Source organism: Panulirus ornatus, chromosome 28 (genome assembly GCF_036320965.1).
Source record: "Panulirus ornatus isolate Po-2019 chromosome 28, ASM3632096v1, whole genome shotgun sequence".
In the NCBI taxonomy this organism is placed as follows: Eukaryota; Metazoa; Arthropoda; class Malacostraca; order Decapoda; family Palinuridae; genus Panulirus; species Panulirus ornatus.
Window position 1 is genome coordinate 15,969,117 of NC_092251.1, and position 22,522 is coordinate 15,991,638.

The following is a 22,522-nucleotide window of genomic DNA, read 5'->3' on the forward strand; positions in this document are numbered from 1 at the left end:
CTCCACCCCCACCCAAAGGATAAACAGACAGACTGAGACAGAGGATCAAAGTACAAAAAGTACAATCAATACATTAGATAGTTGGAAGGGCTGGATGATATGGTGCTTGGAGTGATGCATTTGGGACAAAGTAGCATGTGAAGCAAAACAGTTTTAAAAAATCTTATGGTGAAAACAGAGGATGCAGTGAAAGCCTGGCCAAAGATGAAGTGCAACAAAGCAGCACAAGTGGATGGGATTGTCAGAGAGTTTCTCAAGCAAGTGCTGTAGATTGATTAGTCAAGTTAGTCAATGTTTGTATGGCCAAAGATGAGGCACCTGAGGACTGGCAGAATATGTGTATAGTGCCCTTATATAAAGGTAAAGAGAATAAAAGTGATTGCTCAGATAACGAGTATAAGTACATATAGAGCATACCTCATACGGGGAATGGGAGAGAGGTGACTAAGAGGGTGGTGGTATGCACAAAGAATTAGACAGGGGAGGAGCAGTGTAGTCTCATGAGAATTAGAGATGTGTACCAGGTGTTTGGTTTGAAGACTTTGTGTGAGAAATCCTTTAACTGTGAACTGTGTGTGGCATTAATAGAGCTGGAGAAAGCATATGATAGAGCTGATAGAGGGGCATTGTGGTAGGCGCTAAAATTATATGAGGTAAATGGAATGTTATTTAATGCAGTGAAGAGTTTCATCAATAGAGCAAGGTATGTGTGCACGTAGAAGGGAGAGGCGTGAGTGCTTCCTGGGGAAGGTAGTTCTGCATGAAGGATTTGATGTTACCATGGCTGATGAAACTGGTTATGGACAGGATGGTTTTGGAGGTAAATGTACATATCTTAGAACAAGGGACAAGTTTATAGTATGCTGAAGGTGGAGAGAGGGCACAGGAAGTGAAGTACATATTATCTGTAAATGACATGGCTCTGATGGCATACTCCAAAGGGAAACATCAGAAGCTGATGACAGAGTTTGGAAGTGTGTGAAAAAAGAAGCTGAGAGTAAATGTGAACATAAGTACAGTAATCCTGGGGATAGGGGAGAAAGAATACCTCCTACGTATTCCCTGCGTGTCGTAGAAGGCGACTAATCTCCTCGATATCGCACTCAATCTCCTCCTCACCTCATCACCGCCTGTTACCACTTCCCAATTTGACCTCTTTTCACTGATGTTCCCATTTGTTCTCTTGTTTTTCTCACACTATTAACTGCCTCCAAAAACATCTTAGTCTCCCTGAAGTTTACTAGTACTCTGTCACCCCAACTCTCATTTGCCCTCTTTTTCAACTTCAGCACCTTCCTCTTGACCTACTGTCACTTTCTCTAGCACATCTCCTAATATCTGCACTCCTTCCCGTGCCCAAATACCTCTCTTTTTCCTTTCACTAGCAACTTTAATTTGTCATCCCACCATTCACTACCATTTCTTACCTACCCTCTCTACCTTCCAAATGCCACATTCTCATGCACATGCCAGCATTGCTTCTCTAAAAACTCTCATTCTTTGCCCACTTTCCTTGCTTTATTTATTTTCACCATTTGCCATTCTTCACCCATTCTCTCCCAGTATTTTCTCACACACATCTCTTCTCTAAGCTAACTTAATTTTGGCATTCCCTACTCATTCAAATCATTTCCTCTTTTTGAAAAACTTTTGAAAATCTTTATCCTTGCCTTCACAAGAATAATCAGACATCCAACCAGCAACCCCTCTCAGTACATTTACATCCCAAAGTCTTTCTTTTGTATGCTTTTCAGTTAGTAAGTAATCCATTAATGCAAGCTTACCAACTTTCCTACTCACTCACATGTACTTATGTATGCCCTTTTTAAACCAGGCATTCCCACAACTAATTCTTTTTCAACACAACTCCACAATCCATGCACCAATCCCATTTACCTTGCTGAATACCCTATGTCCCCCATTTATACCTTAAACTGCACTTTAATCATCACTATATCCAATTTCTTTCAACAAAACAGCTGACACACATACACAGCTGCTTCCAAAATACTTGTGTCTCATGATCTTTCATTTCTTGGCCAGGTGCATACAGACTAATAATCACCCACCTCTTGCAATCCACTTTCATTTTAAATTACATCAGAGTGAAAGCCACTTCCTTACTCTATTTCACACATATCCATAACGACTGCTTCAGCAGTAGTATTACCCTTTCCTTAAATTTTGCCCTCACACCATCTTCTGACTTTAACACCAATCCATTCTTTCCCTTTACTCTTGAGCTTTGTTTTACTGAGAGCCAGAACACACAGGCTACTTTCCTTAAACATACTGCCTACATGATATCTCTCCTTTCTTCTCATCTTGGTTACATTCACACACAAATAAGCAGTCCTTGTTTGGGCTCCTTCTCCTATTGCATCTTCTAATGCCTGAAATACAAGAGGGGAAAAGTTTTCAACCCCGTGCTCCCACCCTTCTTAGTCACCTTCTATGAGACAAGCACTGGGAAACCTCAAAATGAAAGTCCTTTCATATGCAGATGACCTCACAATCACATTGCAACACCCAAACACTACAGTGGCAGCATCAAACAGACAGCAGTGCATTACAGAACTGGAATAATGGCTCACTCAGAGCAGTATGTCTGCATCTCCAAAAAAGTCTTCAATCACTCTTTTAACCCTAGGCAGACATATATCCAGCTGACACATTCTTTGAATGGACAGTCTCTCCCATTAAACAAAACACAAAATACCAAACATTCTAGTCATCGCATTTGACACACACACACACACACACACACACACACACACACACACACACACACACACACACACACACACACACACACAACATTCATTCCCCACATCAATAACATAATCACAAAAGCAACACAAAAACTATACACCCTCATACCACTAAATGGCACCAAATTTAGATAAGAAAGTGAATTCCCCAACATCTTTTACAAGCAATTTGTCCACTCCAATTTAAACTATGCCTCACCTGCCTGGTCTTCTATCCCCTCAAAAGCAAATACGACAAAGCTTCAAACAACACAAAATAGTGCACACAGCAATAAATGGATGCCTAGAATCCACAAAAAATCAACACCTTCACAATAAAACAAAGATCCTACCTACACAGACCCACCTAACCATGCTCACTACCCTCACTACCCAATTCTCTGCAACAGCACTAGTCTCCCTCCAACCCAAACCATTCTATAACTAACCAACAAAAACCCAAGTAGAAATAAAAGGCTAAACCCTGGCATACATTCAGTAACCTCTACTCACAGATCCTGATAACTCCCATCAAATGCAACAATGACAAAACACATACACATGAAATAACCTAACACACTAAATTACCAACCTTCCAACCTACTAGAAATATAATCACCAGAAAGCACATTTCCCTGCCAAACATGAGTCACACTCTCCTGCTTATGCTCCAGACATCACCCATCACTGTAACATTACAACCACTGTTTCAACATATCCCAAGACCCTTCATGCCCATGATGCAACTACCATAAAGAACACGCCAAACACTTGCTACTTAATTGCCCTACGCTCCCTGCACATAGATACATAAACACCACAACACTGTATGACCAGTGGTCCCAACCAGTGGATATGGCTACAGGAGCCTCATAAGGATAGAAAGAACTTCTGGGGCAATAAGTAGGTATCTGTCCTAAGACAGGAGTGGAAAGCATCTTTAGCTAAGCTGTATCATTGTGAGTACTGTTTCTGCAAATAGCTTCTCATTCCAAAGGAGTCTACATTTCCCTTCCATTGGAAGCAGCACAGCCTTGGACTGCAAGAGCCTGTTGAAATATCTTTGGTAATACGAGGATTCTTTCATAGAAACTGGTCCTGGGGCACTTGTAAATGAATAATTAATAAATAACCTAAAACGCTGACCAAAAAACACGTATAAACTAAACATTCATCAATCTATATCTCTGATGCCCATTCCCACCCAGAACTCCCACAGCAAAAGTCTCCATTTATCCTTGTCCTTACATACCTCCCTTGCATACATCATTCCATGCATTTTCCAGCATTTCTCTCCATCCAGTACTATTCCACCCTATTTCCCCATGTAACAGGTGGTCTTCCTCTCACACCAACTCCCTAAATTATACTAACATACACTCTCCTTGTAAGCTTCCTATCTTGCATTCTTTCCACATGCCTGCCGTAACAAATCTCTCATACAACCCCTCATATCTTTCTTCATTTCATCTAACCACACCATATGCTCCTCTCAATTAGCTCATTTCCATAGCCTGGATTCTTAACCTCTGTGACTTACCCCATGTCCACATTTTAGCTCCATACATCAGGGTTGAGAGGACTATGCTGTTCCTTAATCCTTTCTTCACTTTCATACTTACATCTCTACCCTTCAATAATCTAATAATTAAGAGACCAAATGACTCTTCTACCCTGTACTGCACCTTAATCTTTCCTTTCACATTACCAAACTTCCCAAGACAGTCCCCAAATACTTAAGTGCTGTCACCTTCCAGTCTTTCTCCTCCAATATCTATAACACAGTTCAGGACACTTTCAGGACACTTTGCAAAAATCATTACTTTCTGTTTCCTTTCAACACCATTACTTTACTTTTATTCACAATTACCCTCAATCACCTATGCTTACAATCATCATAAAACAAACTCAGACGATATGCAACTACAGCTTTAGTTAAGTAAATTGAAGAAGCAGTTCAAAGGACCATTAAGGGAGCCATGAGATTAGGAAGAAAAGAAACAGATTAAGTGAAACCAAATCAGAGGTAAGATGAAGTATAAGAACGAAGTCTAAAGTACTAAAGGCCATGCAATCAGAGGAAAAATTTGATGACAATATTGGACTGTATATTGCAGGAACATTACCAGAAGACTCAAATAAAGGAAAGGACATAACTGCACGCTGAATCTACTGGAATAATATCAAAACCTGATCAGGTAGAAAAAGGTTTAGAAAAGTATAGAGAATACAAGACTAATGCTTGCTTGCCAGAAGAAATATTATGGAGCAGGCTGGAAACACAGACGTTGACATTACCACACTGAGTGATCAAAATGAAAAAGAAGTGGCACAAAAGTTAGAAAGATAAGTGAAGCAAGAGTTTGACAGACATATATCACTGATGATTTTTGGACTGGAAGATCAAAAACCTGATAAGGAAGAAAGGAGAAAGGAGGAAATGCATAGTAAAAGTGGTGGAGACCATCAGCCCGTCAGAAGTGACTTTTGTGATAAAGGAAACGAGAATACTAGGAAGTTGTAACTGAGATGTAAGGGACAACCAGTAATATTACATTTGACTTGGAGTCATCTAGCAAGGGAGTACTTCGAACAGCTAAGAACCTTAAAGGCACTGTGAAATTCAGTGGGATATTCATCAAGTGTGATAGATCTAAGGAAGAGAGAGAGAAATAAAAGAGTATAGTCAGAGGACAAAAAACTGGAGATACCACATATGGCAGAATGATGGAGCAACCCCAACCGAACTGCAGAGAGGGGAGAAGTGTTAGGATACGCTAATGAGTGAAAGTAATGTAGTCAAATGCGGATGGGTTAATAGTTACTGGAAGAGAATCAGAATTCAAGGATCGTATAAGGGAAAGTGCACCTGATATTACTGAAGTCATGGAAATAAAGCTTACTAAAGAGATAAGCTTTCACCTGTTCTGCCCAGATGGGTACATAATAGCAAGAAAGGAAAGGGAAGGATTGGCCCCTTGATAAAAAAAAGGAGCCTGAATTTTAAAGAAATAGTGGAGGATGGTCCATTCAGACAATGCATAATGGAAACAGTAACTGTAAGGAAGAAGAGCATTGTGGTGTTATGAGTATATAATCCTCCAAAGAAATGCAATGAAATGGAACAAATACACAGTGATAACAAAGAAGGAGCACTCAACACGGTACATAAGGCTGTGAAACACTCACTTCTTAGAGATAGTAAACTACTGATAATGGGGGATTTCAACTACAAGGAGACACTTTGGAGGAATTTCGATTACCATGATAACAGAGAGTCATGAAGACCCAAGTTAATAGTGTGTATACTGGAATATTTCCAGGCACCAGTCTGTCATGAAGCATACTAGGATGAGGGACTGGTACACCATCATTACTAGACTTTATTTTCACACCCACCAGCATGAATACCGAGAACATTATATACAGTACACTAGTTGGAAAAAGTGATAATTCAACACCAAAGTTTGAATATGTGGTAAAAGAGGATATTAAAAGAGCAGAGCTGACAGAAAATAAAGATGAGATATAATCATGGAAACTAAAGAAACCTCAATAATTGCTAAGGTAACATAGATTGGGAAATGGATTTCAATAGCCAGGAAACAGGGTATTGTGTTGAGAGGTTCTGTGAAATTTAGAGCCTCAAGTGCAGAAGTAAAGATATAAAAGAGGAAGGAAAGCTTTAATAAAAGATGTCAGAAAGCAATGGAGCTTCAGGAAGTTCAACGGTGAAGATAAAGACAGCGCTTTACCTTGCCAGCATTGGCAAATTATAAGAGAGCATGGAATGAGTACAGCAGCATAAAACTGGAATAAAGAAACTTTGAAAAATATATTGTGAACAAGGCAGTTGAATATCCAAGACTATTCCATAAATTTATCAGCAATCAGTTGTCAGTTAAGGAGCAGCAGATCAGGCTAAGGGATTCAGATGTAAAGAATGGGAAGGTTATGGAAATTGTTATGATATCTAAAAAAGATATGAACACAACACTAAAAGGATGACCCATACAAGGCTCATGGTCCTGAAGAAATTTCATCATATATGCAGAGGTGTGCAGATAACTTTGATAGACCACTTGAATCACAATGTTCATGACATCACTGAAAAGAGTCATAGTGCTAAGGGAATGGAAAAAAGCAAACATCATAGCTATATATTTATTATTTATTTTGCTTTGTCGCTGTCTCCCGCGTTAGCGAGGTAGCGCAAGGAAACAGACGAAAGAATGGCCCAACCCGCCCACATACACATGTATATACATACATGTCCACAAACGCACAATATACATACCTATACATCTCAATGTACAAATATATATACAAACACAGACATATACATATATACACATGTACATAATTCATACTGTCTGCCTTTATTTGTTCCCATCGCCACCCCGCCACACATGGAATAACAACCCCCTCCCCCCTCATGTGTGCGAGGTAGCGCTAGGAAAAACACCAAAGGCCCCATTCGTTCACACTCAGTCTCTAGCTGTCATGTAATAATGCACCGAAACCACAGCTCCCTTTCCACATCCAGGCCCACACACTTTGCATGGTTTACCCCAGACGCTTCACATGCCCTGGTTCAATCCATTGACAGCACGTCGACCCCGGTATACCACATCGTTCCAATTCACTCTATTCCTTGCACGCCTTTCACCCTCCTGCATATTCAGGCCCCGATCACTCAAAATCTTTTTCACTCCATCTTTCCACCTCCAATTTGGTCTCCCACTTCTCGTTCCCTCCACCTCTGACACATATAACCTCTTGGTCAATCTTTCCCCACTCATTCTCTCCATGTGACCAAACCATTTCAATACACCCTCTTCTGCTCTCTCAACCACACTCTTTTTATTTCCACACATCTCTCTCACCCTTACATTACTTACTCGATCAAACCACCTCACACTACATACTGTCCTCAAACATCTCATTTCCAGCACATCCACCCTCCTGCGCACAACTCTATCCATAGCCCACGTCTCGCAACCATACAACATTGTTGGAACCACTATTCCTTCAAACATACCCATTTTTGCTTTCCGAGATAATGTTCTTGACTTCCAAACATTCTTCAAGGCTCCCAGAATTTTCGCCCCCTCCCCCACCCTATGATTCACTTCCGCTTCCATGGTTCCATCCGCTGCCAGATCCACTCCCAGATATCTAAAACACTTCACTTCCTCCAGCTTTTCTCCATTCAAACTTACCTCCCAACTGACTTGACCCTCAACCCTACTGTACCTAATAACCTTGCTCTTATTCACATTTACTCTTAACTTTCTTCTTTCACACACTTTACCAAACTCAGTCACCAGCTTCTGCAGTTTCTTACATGAATCAGCCACCAGCGCTGTATCATCAGCGAACAACAACTGACTCACTTCCCAAGCTCTCTCATCCACAACAGACTGCATACTTGTCCCTCTTTCCAAAACTCTTGCATTCACCTCCCTAACAACCCCATCCATAAACAAATTAAACAACCATGGAAACATCACACACCCCTGCCGCAAACCTACATTCACTGAGAACCAATCACTTTCCTCTCTTCCTACACGTACACATGCCTTACATCCTCAATAAAAACTTTTCACTGCTTCTAACAACTTGCCTCCCACACCATATATTCTTAAAACCTTCCACAGAGCATCTCTATCAACTCTATCATATGCCTTCTCCAGATCCATAAATGCTACATACAAATCCATTTGTTTTTCTAAGTATTTCTCGCATACATTCTTCAAAGCAAACACCTGATCCACACATCCTCTACCACTTCTGAAACCACACTGCTCTTCCCCAATCTGATGCTCTGTACATGCCTTCACCCTCTCAATCAATACCCTCCCATATAATTTACCAGGAATACTCAACAAACTTATACCTCTGTAATTTGAGCACTCACTCTTATCCCCTTTGCCTTTATACAATGGCACTATGCAAGCATTCCGCCAATCCTTAGGCACCTCACCATGAATCATACATACATTAAATAACCTTACGAACCAGTCAACAATACAGTCACCCCCTTTTTTAATAAATTCCACTGCAATACCATCCAAACCTGCTGCTTTGCGGGCTTTCATCTTCCGTAAAGCTTTTACTACCTCTTCTCTATTTACCAAATCATTTTCCCTAACCCTCTCACTTTGCACACCACCTCGACCAAGACACCCCACATCTGCCACTCTATCATCAAACACATTCAACAAACCTTCAAAATACTCACTCCATCTCCTTCTCACATCACCACTACTTGTTATCACCTCCCCATTAGCCCCCTTCACTGAAGTTCCCATTTGCTCCCTTGTCTTACGCACTTTATTTACCTCCTTCCAGAACATCTTTTTATTCTCCATGAAATTTAATGATACTCTCTCACCCCAACTCTCATTTGCCCTCTTTTTCACCTCTTGCACCTTTCTCTTGACCTCCTACCTCTTTCTTTTATACCTCTCCCACTCATTTGCATTTTTTCCCTGCAAAAATCGTTCAAATGCCTCTCTCTTCTCTTTCACTAATAATCTTACTTCTTCATCCCACCACTCACTACCTTTTCTAATCAATCCACCTCCCACGCTTCTCATGCCACAAGCATCTTTTGCGCAATCCATCACTGCTTCCCTAAATACATCCCATTCCTCCCCCACTCCCCTTACCTCCTTTGGTCTCACCTTTTTCCATTCTGTACTCACTCTCTCCTGGTACTTTCTCACACAAGTCTCCTTCCCAAGCTCACTTACTCTCACCACTCTCTTCACCCCAACATTCTCTCTTCTTTTCTGAAAACCCCCACAAATCTTCACCTTCACTTCCACAAGATAATGATAAGACATCCCTCCAGTTGCTCCTCTCAGCACATTAACATCCAAAAGTCTCTCTTTTGTGCGTCTATCAATTAACACATAATCCAATAACGCTCTCTGGCCATCTCTCCTACTTACATACGTATACTTATGTATATCTCGCTTTTTAAACCAGGTATTCCCAATCACAAGTCCTTTTTCAGCACATAAATCTACAAGCTCTTCACCATTTCCATTTACAACACTGAACACTCCATGTATACCAATTATTTCTTCAACTGCCACATTACTCACCTTTGCATTCAAATCACCCATCACATCATAGCTATATATAAGAAAAGAGAACAGGAAAAAGTATTGAACAACAGACTGGTCTTACTGATGAGTGTAATGTGTAAGGTTCTGAAACAAATTATTTGTAAGCAAGTCATGGGCTTCCTGCAGTGAAATTTCCTAAAAGAAAGCATGCTTACAGGGAAAGGAGGTCATCTGTAATTAACCTCTAATCGTTTTATGAGAGAATGAGCTCAGTCCTGGACAATTGGGAAGGCTGGGTGGACTTTCTGTATCTGGATTGCCAGAAGGCATATGACACTGCCTCCTATTGGAGGCTGATTACAAAGCTAGATCACCAAAGCAGGATTACGAGGGAAACTCCTTCACTGGATAGATTATCTCTGTGAGAGGGAACATAAGACACTAGTCATGGGAGCCTTTTTCAAATGGGTTAAGGTGACCAGTGAAATGCCTTAGGGCTCAGTTCTGGGGCCATAACTCTTCTAGATCTACATTAATGACTTCCCTGAAAGTATCAACTCCAACCTGAATTGTTTGCAGATGATGCCAAAGTCATGAGTTAAGTGAAAAGCAAAGAGGATAGCATCAGCTTACATGGGGACCTAAACAGACTCCAAAGTTGGTCTGAAACAAGGATGATGAAATTCAAGCCTTGCAAATGTAATGAGGATGGGACAAAGCGAAAGATGGCCTTAATATGATTATCAACTAAGAGGAATAGGCTTTAAGATTCAGTGTGTGAGAGAGACTTGGTAAACATCATCCCTAACCTGTAACCAGAGTCCCATATTAAGAGAATAGCTAAGGAGACAAACATGTCTGCTGGCAAATATCAGAATACCTTTCAAGTATATGGATAAAGAAATATCTAGCAGGAAAGTCATATCCTACATATGGTTAAAACTAGAATATACTTCTCAGGTTTGGTCACCACACCTAAAGAAGCACTAAGATAAAGAAGGTCCAGAGGAGGGGAAAAACAGAAGGTACAGAATTATGAGAGCTATGGGGAAAGGCTGGAGGCTTTAGATTTATCCATCTTCGAAGAAAGAAAAGTGAAGAATGACCTGATCACAACCTTTAAGTTTTTAAAAGAGATGTATAAAGTGCACAGCAAACCATATTTTGAGAGATGTGGGGAAAGAGAAACCAGAGTGCATAACATGAAAATAAGAAACTTGTAAATAAGTATGTAAAGAGGTATGCTTACAGTATAAAAGTGGTAGATGATTAGCATAGATTAACTGAAGAAATAGTTAATGCAAAAAGCATACATAAATTCAAGAGGTTGTATGATAGTAGAGAGTGTTCAAAAGATGGGGCCCCATGAGTGTAAAATTCCGTCCACTTACAGTGCAATTAGGTAATAGGTAATTACAGTTACAACCCTCTTCAACTCCTAGCAAACAACGCAGTATCATCTAGAAGCAGGCTTATCACTTACTACCACATCTCACCATCAAACTCCATCTGTATTATCTTTCCCTACTTCTGCTTTCATTTCTCTTATCACTCCATCCACGTATGTTTTTAAGCCAAGGTGAAATCACACAGTTCTACTTCACACCTACATGCATATCAAAACTTTTGCTCACCTCTCCATCGATTCTTACAAATGCATTTACTCCTCCACACAAGAGTTTCACAGCATCCAACAGATATCTACTTAACCCATATATTCTTAGCACATCCTATAAAGCATTCCACTTGACTCTGTTGTACACTTTCTCCAGATCCCTAAAAGCCACAACCACTTCTTATCTTTTACTTGATACTGTTTCATATTCATTCTCACTACAAAAATCTGAACCACACATTTCCTATATTTTCTAAAACCTTCTTGCTCCTCATATATTCTATGTGCAATCACATCCCATCACATTATCAATCAACACTCTAGCCTTCACTTTTCCTGGTGTACTTAACAGACTTGTTCCCCTATAGTTGCTACATACATCCTTAGTACCTTTCCCTTTGAGTAAAGAAACAATATTAATGGTTTGACCCAATCCACAGGTACAACTTTCTGCTTTCATGCTCAATTACTTTTCAAATGCATCCACTCTATCATCCTTTCTTCTCCATACTTCACTGTTTTCCGCCACACACACATCCACTCCAGATGCCTCTTCTACCTTCAGCCTCATTATTGCCCTTTTTACCTTCCTACTTGCTATAGGCCCCTGCACTTGTATCCTTTTCCTTCCATCCTCCATACCCATGCATGTGACTAATGCTGCCTCACTTCCAAAATTCATTGTTTCTTCAAAATAATTTCCATCATCCTTCTTCCTACTTTCTATATCAGCAACTCCCCTTTCTTACTTCTCACATTTACTTTCCACTATCACATCCACCTCTTTCCTTTTTTAACCCCTTCCAGTACAATTTCTTATTTTCCTCAAGCTTTTTCACTTAACTTTCTTCCAAAATCTTCATCTACTCTTTCTTTGCTTTCCCCTTTCAGCTTCTTAACATTCTTCCTACAGACCTTATATTCTTCCCTCCTCCTCTGTTGAATTTCCACTGGTACATTCCTTTCGAGCAATCTACCATAATCCTTTTTTCTTCTCTTCCACAGTATTTCTAATCTCATCTGTCCACCACCCATTTCCACTTTTATTCCTATACTTTACAATCATGTATCCAACTACTTATTCTGGAACCTTTAACAATCTTTCTCTAAAAATCTTAATTACCTAGTACATACACATTTACTGCACTTTCATCTGCATGTTCTGTCACCCTTCTTTCACACTCCTTTTTTCTGATTCTTATTGCTTGCAAACACTTTTACCTCTCCATTTTTTTTTATGTATTACCTCCATTTCTCCCTCATCCTCACCTCCACAAGAACTATAAAAAGGTCAGAATCTCCAAAAGAGTCCTTTCACAATTCTAGCATCCAGCACAAGCTTCTCAACCATTCATCCACAGCCACATAGCCAATCAAACCCTTTCGTTCTCTTCTTTCATCATATCTCATCCACGTATACCTCTGAATAATCTTGTGCTAAAAAAAAAGGTGACTGCAAGGAAAAAAAACATATCAGCACAAACATCCACATGATAACTTACATTCTCATTTCCTCCAGGTACTCCCCTTTCACCAACTATCTTGCCAATTTTATCACATCCCATCTTCACATTCATATCACCCATTACAACCACCTTTCTTTTTTTCTCAAGCCCATTCATACAGTTCAAATTTTTCTAGAAATGCATCACTTCAACCTTACCTTGCACATTCTTCATATCCACAAGTGAATTTACACATACCCATGCATACTTCATAATTCCAATCTTTTCTTTCAGCCACACTATTCTCGAACCAGTTCATCCATGCTCTGTAACATCCTCACATCCTCTCAGTAATAGCACAACTGCACATCCTTCTTCAAGACTTTCCCTCTTCCGTGATAATTTTCATTCATTCCTGTCCATAACACTTCCTCCATGCCTTACCACAACTTGCATTCATCATTTTCACTCCATACATCTTGTCCAAGGATAGAGGTTCCCCAATCCCCAGCACATTCAAACTATAACTTTTATATTTCTCCACAAGCTCCCTCTTTTTACTCTCTTTAACCATCCCATTAACATTCAGAGCCAGCACCCTTAATTGCTCATCCCTTTTACTCACCAGCATACCTAATGGACTCCAGTGCCGTGTCTTAGCTTTTTGTATCTCACCCCTGACAGGCCACTGGCAGAGGGCATCTCCAGTGCAGTGTTTTCCCAGAAGCAGCATGGCTCTCAGACTTTCCAAGAAACTAAAATTTCAGTACCTCTAAAGTTTTAGTCTGCTTTAAAAACTCTTTGGTTACACTCCTAAGGGTGTAAAAACAAGGTCACCATGAGAAGGCAGGCTGAGACTTGGATAGTCTAGAAAACACTTATATAGATAAAGAGAGATTAAGGATATTGTTTCATGGAATGGAAAGGCCAGTCTCACAGAAGATGCCTTGTCAGTGTGTGATCAGGGAAAATTCTGGGCTGCTTGGCTGCTAAAATAAGCAGGTGTGATGTCATTTCTGTACCAAGTTTCTTACTGGATGAAGATGGACCTGAATGAGAAAGTTGCTGCTATCATGGTTGGGTCATCAGTGAAGATTGGTGAAAGCCAGTGCTTCCTCACAAGAAATGCTGAGGGTTGGAAGGTTCTAACCGTGACATTCCTGAAGAATATCCTGAAGAGTTTCTCACACTCAAATGACACACCACAAAAGAGATAAGTAAAATTCAGCATAGGTTTGTAAATCAGTGGCATTAAATTAGCAACATATGTAGCATACTCCAAGCTGAATTCATAGAGTACTGTGTAGCTAAATATATTAGAGACACCTGTACTATAATATAAAATTAGCATAAATATCAATCGAATCATACTCAGTTTACCATGTTCAACATACCCAGCAAGCATTTTCTGAAGAATGTCAATTCTGGCATATTCATCTGGTGGTGGTAACAACAGATCATACGAAAGTCTACCTGGTCTGCGTAATGCTGCATCAAGAGTTTGGGGATTTGAAGCAGTTGCAATTACCATTATTCCTGGAAAAGAGTATCAAAAGATTATCAAAGTCAGTGATCCATTATGAGCATTTTAATATAACCTTCAAGCTGTACTGGTATAACTTATGTCATGAAAAGTGTATGCCTGAAGGATGAATAACTTTTAGCAGATTCATCAGGTGGTGGTAAGAACAGTTCACAGGAAAGTCTAAGTTATCCTCATAATGCAACATCAAGAGTATGGGAATTTGAAGCAGTTGCAATTGATATAATTTCAGGAGAAGAATACTAAAAGATTACCATAATCAGGGATCCACTATGAAAAGTGAGGAAATGAGCTTTTTATTATAACTTTCTAGCTTTACTATTATAAATTCTATCATTAACTTTCTAGCTTTACTATTATAAATTCTATCATGAAAAATTTACGTCCAAATAACTAAATTTCTACCACAGGCAGAGCCCAGTGAGTAACTGAAGCAGCATTTGCTCAATGGGGGGTTGAAACATTGCTTTATCCACAAATATATAATGTATACATGGGTATTCATCTCCTTTAACCATTACAAATCATAAGATTGGCAGATGCTACTTTACAGAGACTTAACAATGATACAGTAGCCTACCAACATCTATGACATCATGGTGGGGAGGTGAGGTGGTGTGAAGTAGCTGGCTACTTCCATCATTCACTGATTGCTGGCAAATGTGTCTCAAGACTATTATTGTCAGGAATCAAGAAATGGGGGGAAGATGGGAGAGGAAAATCAAAGGGTATTAAGAAGGCTCTGTTATTGGCAGAGGAATCACTTTCATTCTATAAAACCAATATTTCTCACCTACAGGCTTTATGAAAGCATACCTACATGAAAGAGGAGTGATTTAGAAAAAAATCAAGGAACAAAATTAAACAAAAAATTTACTCTTACTAAAAATTTAGCCATCATTGTGACACATCCTCTTTTGAAGGTGGCATACCCACAGCCACACAAGAGAGGTCAACTAGATCTAAACAGAGATATAATCAAACAAAAGTTTTTCTTGAATGCCAAAGACCCCTTTTGATAATCTCATTCAATGAGAGGTTCCTTAAAAAAGCAGAGGCTGATAACATTTTCCAAATGCTCTAATACACAACCTAGGATGTTAAAGTAGTATGTACCAATTTGTTAATCCAGAAATGTTCTTTGCTGATGAAAGCTTAAAGAAGCATGGCTAAAGTAACGGATGTTTTCTTGAGAAATTTTCAGTGAGATCAAGAAATTCTTTGAAAGGTTTGAATGGACATGTATCTATCTATCTCTCTATCTATCTATCTATCTATCTACCTATCTATCTATCTATCTATCTATTATGATTTTCTTTCTGTCTAAATCTCTGATGCCTGTTCCCTCCAGAAACTCCCATCGAGGGGGTGGCCACGGCAAAAGGGTCTCCACTTATCACTGCCCTCACAGGCCTCGCTTGCATATATCATTCCACACAGTCTTCCACCATTTCTCCTCTAATACTCTTCCACACTCTATTTCCTCATGTCAAAAATGGTCTCCTCAAAGTAACCCCTTTAATTGTACTATTATACACTCTCCTTATAAACTCCCCGTACTGCATTCTTTCCACGTGCCCAAACTACCCCTAAGTATTATAGATTTCACCAGCTCTACCACTCTACAATTCAGTCCCTTTGCATTTCCCACCATACCAGATCTCTTATACACCCCCTTATTTCTTTCCTCATTGCATCTAGTCATACCACATGCTCCTCTCAAATGGTTCATTTCCACAGCCTGGATTCTTGGCATTTGTGACTCATTCCATGTCCATGTTTTGGCTGCATTGGTCAGGGTCAGAAAGACTCTGCCATCCCTTACTCCTTCCTCACTTCCATACTTACACCTCTACCCTTCATTATTCTATCAAGGGAACAATAACCCTTCTACCCTGTACTGCTCTTTCCCTTATCTCTCCATCTGTATCACCAGACTTACCCATGATAGCTACTAAATAGTTAAATGCTATTACCTCTTCCATTGTACAAAGGCAAAGGGGATAAGAGTGAGTGCTCAAATTACAGAGGTATAAGTTTGTTGAGTATTCCTGGTAAATTATATGGGAGGGTATTGATTGAGAGGGTGAAGGCATGTACAGAGCATCAGATTGGGGAAGAGCAGTGTGGTTTCAGAAGTGGTAGAGGATGTGTGGATCAGGTGTTTGCTTTGAAGAATGTATGTGAGAAATACATAGAAAAGCAAATGGATTTGTATGTAGCATTTATGGATCTGGAGAAGGCATATGATAGAGTTGATAGAGATGCTCTGTGGAAGGTACTAAGAATATATGGCGTGGGAGGCAAGTTGTTAGAAGCAGTGAAAAGTTTTTATCGAGGATGTAAGGCAGGTGTACGTGTAGGAAGAGAGGAAAGTGACTGGTTCTCAGTGAATGTAGGTTTGCGGCAGGGGTGTGTGATGTCTCCATGGTTGTTTAATTTGTTTATGGATGGGGTTGTTAGGGAGGTGAATGCAAGAGTTTTGGAAAGGGGCAAGTATGAAGTCTGTTGGGGACGAGAGAGCTTGGGAAGTGAGTCAGTTGTTGTTCCCTGATGATACAGCGCTGGTGGCTGATTCATGTGAGAAACTGTGGAAGCTGGTGACTGAGTTTGGTAAAGTGTGTGAAAGAAGAAAGTTAAGAGTAAATGTGAAGAAGAGCAAGGTTATTAGGCACAGTAGGGTTGAGGGTCAAGTCAATTGGGAGGTAAGTTTGAATGGAGAAAAACTGGAGGAAGTAAAGTGTTTTAGATATCTGGGAGTGGATCTGGCAGCGGATGGAACCATGGAAGCAGAAGTGAATCATAGGGTGGGGGAGGGGGCGAAAATCCTGGGAGCCTTGAAGAATGTGTGGAAGTCGAGAACATTATCTCGGAAAGCAAAAATGGGTATGTTTGAAGGAATAGTGGTTCCAACAATGTTGTATGGTTGCGAGGCATGGGCTATGGATAGAGTTGTGCGCAGGAGAGTGGATGTGCTGGAAATGAGATGTTTGAGGACAATATGTGGTGTGAGGTGGTTTGATCTAGTAAGTAATGTAAGGGTAAGAGAGATGAGTGGAAATAAAAAGAGCAAGGTTGAGAGAGCAGAAGAGGGTGTTTTGAAATGGTTTGGTCACATGGAGAGAATGAGTGAGGAAAGATTGACCAAGAGGATATAAGTGTCAGAGGTGGAGGGAACGAGGAGAAGTGGGAGACCAAATTGGAGGTGGAAAGATGTAGTGAAAAAGATTTTGAGTGATCGGGGCCTGAACATGCAGGAGGGTGAAAGATGTGCAAGGAATAGAGTGAATTGGAACGATGTGGTATACTGGGGTCGACGTGCTGTCAATGGTTTGAACCAGGGCATGTGAAGCATCTAGGGTAAACCATGGAAAGTTCTGTGGGGCCTGGATGTGGAAAGGGAGGTGTGGTTTCGGTGTATTATTACATGACAGCTAGAGACTGAGTGTGAACGAATGGGGCCTTTGTTGTCTTTTCCTAGCGCTACCTCGCACACATGAGGGGGGAGGGGGTTGTTATTCCATGTGTGGTGGGGTGGCGATGGGAATAAATAAAGGCAGACAGTATGAATTATGTACATGTGTATATATGTTTATGTCTGTGTGTGTATATATATGTGTACATTGAGATGTATAGGTATGTATATTTGCGTGTAGGGACGTGTATGTATATATATGTGTATGTGGGTGGGTAGGGCCATTCTTTCGTCTGTTTCCTTGCGCTACCTCGCTAACACGGGAGACAGCGACAAAGCAAAATAAATAAATAAATATACATATCAACATATACTTACTTATACATATGTACACATGTACATATTCATACTTACTTGCCTTCATCCATTCTTGTCGCTACCCTACCCCATAGGTAACACCATCACTACATCCCCGATTCAGTAAGGTAGCACCAGAAAAAACAGACAAAATAAGTCCACATTCGTTCACACTCAATCTCTAACTGTAATGCACTGAAACCACAGCTCCCTATCCACATCCAGGCCCCAAAGACCTTTCCATGCTTCACATGCCCTGGTTCAATCCATTGACAGTAAATGAACCCCAGTATACCACATCATTTCGATTCATGGCCCAACCCACCCCCATACACATGTATATACATACGTCCACACACGCAAATATACATACCTACACAGCTTTCCATGGTTTTCCCCAGACGCTTCACATGCCTTGATTCAATCCACTGACAGTATGTCAACCCCGATATACCACATCGCTCCAATTCACTCTATTCCTTGCCCTCCTTTCACCCTCCTGCATGTTCAGGCCCCGATCACAAAAAATCTTTTTCACTCCATCTTTCCACCTCCAATTTGGTCTCCCTCTTCTCCTCGTTCCCTCCACCTCCAACACATATATCCTCTTGGTCAATCTTTCCTCACTCATTCTCTCCATGTGCCCAAACCATTTCAAAACACCCTCTTCTGCTCTCTCAACCACGCTCTTTTTATTTCCACACATCTCTCTTACCCTTACGTTACTTACTCGATCAAACCACCTCACACCACACATTGTCCTCAAACATCTCATTTCCAGCCCATCCATCCTCCTGCGCACAACTCTATCCATAGCCCACGCCTCGCAACCATACAACATTGTTGGAACCACTATTCCTTCAAACATACCCATTTTTGCTTTCCAAGATAATGTTCTCGACTTCCACACATTCTTCAAGGCTCCCAGAATTTTCGCCCCCTCCCCCACCCTATGATCCACTTCCACTTCCATGGTTCCATCCACTGCCAGATCCACTCCCTGATTGCTCAAAATCTTTTTCACTCCATCTTTCCACCTCCAGTTTGGTCTCCTGCTTCTCCTTGTTCCCTCCACCCCTGATATATATAATCTTTTTGTCAATCTTTCCTCATTGATTATCTCCATATGTCCAAACCATTTCAACACACCCTCTTCTTCTCTCTCAACCACACTTTTTTATTTCCACACATCTCTCTTACCCTTTCATTACTTACTCGATCAAACCACCTCAGCCCACATATTGTCTTCATACATTTCATTTCTAACACATCCACCCTTCTCTGTACAGCCCTATCTATACCCCATACCTTGAAACCATATAACACTGTTGGAACTATTATTCCTTCATATATACCTATTTTTGCTCTCCGAGATAACACTCTCTCCTTACACACATTATACATTGCTCCCAAAATCTTTCCCCCACCCCCACCGTACTCACTTCTGCTTCCATGGTTCCATCTGCTGCTAAGTCCACTCCCAGCTATCTAAAATACTTACATTCCTCCAATTTTTCTCCATTCACATTTACATCCCAAATAACTTGACCCTCAACCCTATTGAACCTCATAACCTTGCTGTTATTCACATTTACTCTCAAATTTCTAATTCACATACTTTTCCGAACTCAGTCACCAACTTCTACGGTTTCTCACTTGATTAAACCACTAGAGCTGTATCATCACTGAACAACAAATGACTCACTTCCCAGGCCCTCTCATCCCCAACAGGCTACATACTCACCCCTCTCTCCAAAACTTTTGCATTTACCTCCCTAAACACCCCATCTGTAAACAAATTAAACAACCATGCAGATATCACACACCCCTGCCGCAGACTGACATTCACTGGGAACCAATCACTCTCCTCTCATCCTTTTTGTACACATGCCTTACATCCTTGGTAAAAACTTTTCACTGCTTTTAGCAACTTACCTCCCACACTGTATACTCTAAGACATTCAAGAAAGAATTTCTATCAACCCTATCTTATGCCTTCTCCAGATCCATAAATGCTACATGCAAATCTATCTGTTTTTCTAAGTATTTCTCACACACATTTTTCAAAACAAACACCTGATCCACACATCCCCTATCACTTCTGAAACCAAAGTGCTCTTCCCCAGTCTGATGCTCTGTACATGCCTTCACCCTCTCAATCAATACCCTCCCATATAATTTCCCAGGAATACTCAACAATCTTATACCTCTGTAATTTGAACACTCACCTTTATCCCCTTTTCCTTTGTACAGTGGCACTATGTGTGCCATCCGCCATCCTCAGGCATTTCATTTTCCATTCATACATTAAATATCCCTACCAACCAATCAACAACACTTTCACCCTCTTTTTTAATACATTCCACTGCAATACCATCCAAACCTTGCTGGATTTCATCTCTCCTAAGCAAACCAGTCTCCCTTACCCTCTTACTTGGCACACCACCCTGACCAAAACACCCTATACCTGCCACTGTATCAAACATATTCAACAAACCTTCAAAATACTTACTTCATATTCTCACTTCATCACTGCCTGTTATTACTTCCCTACTTGCCCCTTTCACTGATGTTCCCATTTGTTCTCTTGTCTTACGCATGTTATTTACCTCCTTCTAGAACATTTTTTTATTCTCCCTAAAATTCAATGATACTTTGTCCCCCCAACTCTCATTTGCCCTCTTTTTAACCCTTGCACCTTTATCTTGACTGTCTGCCACTTTCTTTATTATATCAGTCAGTCATTTGCCCTCCTTCCATGCAATTATCATCCAAATGCCTCTCTTTCTCTTTCCTCTTTCACTAACAACTTTATTTTTTTATCCCACTACTAACTACCCTTTCTAATCTGCTCACCTCCCACCTTTCTCATGCCACATGCATCTTTTGCACAAGGCATCACCTCTTCCCTAAATACATCCCATTCCTCACCCAATTCCCTCACCTCATTTGCTCTCACCTTTTGCCATTCTACACTCAATCTGTCCTGGTCCTTCCTCATGCAAGTGTCCTTTCCAAGCTCACTTACTCTCACCACTCTGTTCTCCCCAACGTTCTCTCTTTTTTGAAAATCTCTACAAATCTTCACCTTTGCCTCCATGAGATAGTGATCAGACATCCCTCGAGCTGCCCCTCTCAGCACATTAACATCCGGAAGTCTCTCTTTTACATGCCTATTAATTAACATGTTATCCAATAATGCCTTTTGACCATCTCTCCTACTTACATATGTATACTTATATACATATATCTCTTTTTTTTAAACCAGGTATTCCCAATCACCAGTCTTTTTTCAGCACACAAATCCACAAGCTCTTCACCATTTCCATTTACAACACTGGATACCCCCTGTACCCCAGTTATACTCTCAACTGCCACATTACTCACTTTCACATTCAAATCACCCATCACTAAAACCTGCCCTCATGCATCAAAGCTGTTGATACACTCACTCAGGTGCTCCCAAAACACTTGCCTCTCATGATCTTTCTTCTCGATTTAGACTTCTGTCGCTTGTGCTGTTTCTACTAGAAAAAATATAACAATCATGGAAAATGCAGTGCTAAGTGGAACAGCTTTTACAGGGTCATTATACCATTGCATATATGGAGATGCATTCTTGATGGCATTGATTTTTACCTATCATGATTTCATCTGGTAATAAACACAGATTATTACAGTCACAGTCACTAATTAATGAATAACAAATAAGCAGTGTGCTATACTGTATCAAGAATGTCAGTTGTTCAATGAATTTTGATAATGGCAGTAGAATGGGTGAGAGAGGCAGCATGTTGGTGTGATGTAGTTGGTGGGAGGGAGGTTGAAAGTGGGAGTTGGGAAGCTTTGCTCTGGATGAAGGTAATCCATATGTGTATCACTGAAATTATGATTTGATTGGTGGTGATCGAGGTGGTGGGGATGATGGAGATGGTGTTGATCATGAGGGAAATTAAGGTAATTTGTAAGGTGATGATGCATTACTGGATTCTTTGATAATACTGGCCACAGCACTGCCAGATGCTATTGAATAACGAATGTCCAACCACATAATTAGTGTTAGTATGAATGAGCAATAAGGTATCCCTTCAGCAATATGTTTATTACATTTTGAAATATGGAGTGAAAAAAAAGAAAAGTGTGGCAACATGCACTGAGTATGTTGCCAAACTCTCATCACAACAGGTGATGGTCAACTCACCACCACGCTTGCCACTTATCCTAATAACATGTAGCCTACCTACTATTTCTTCCATATAAAGTGCTTCTGAACTAGTTACTTTTCTTCTTTAACTTCATATTCATCATGTAACAGGTT

At 40.4% G+C, this 22,522-nt stretch overlaps 1 protein-coding gene across 2 annotated transcripts in view; it reads right to left on the bottom strand.

The window, feature by feature from the left end:
* LOC139757866 (ATPase family gene 2 protein homolog A-like) overlaps nucleotides 1-22,522 on the bottom strand; it is a 229,525-nt gene that overhangs the window by 152,456 nt on the left and 54,547 nt on the right. For both annotated transcript variants that reach the window (XM_071678773.1, XM_071678774.1), the window contains exon 6: nucleotides 14,284-14,425. In XM_071678773.1, coding sequence (XP_071534874.1) covers nucleotides 14,284-14,425 — 142 coding nt within the window. The remainder of the gene's footprint in view (nucleotides 1-14,283; nucleotides 14,426-22,522) is intronic.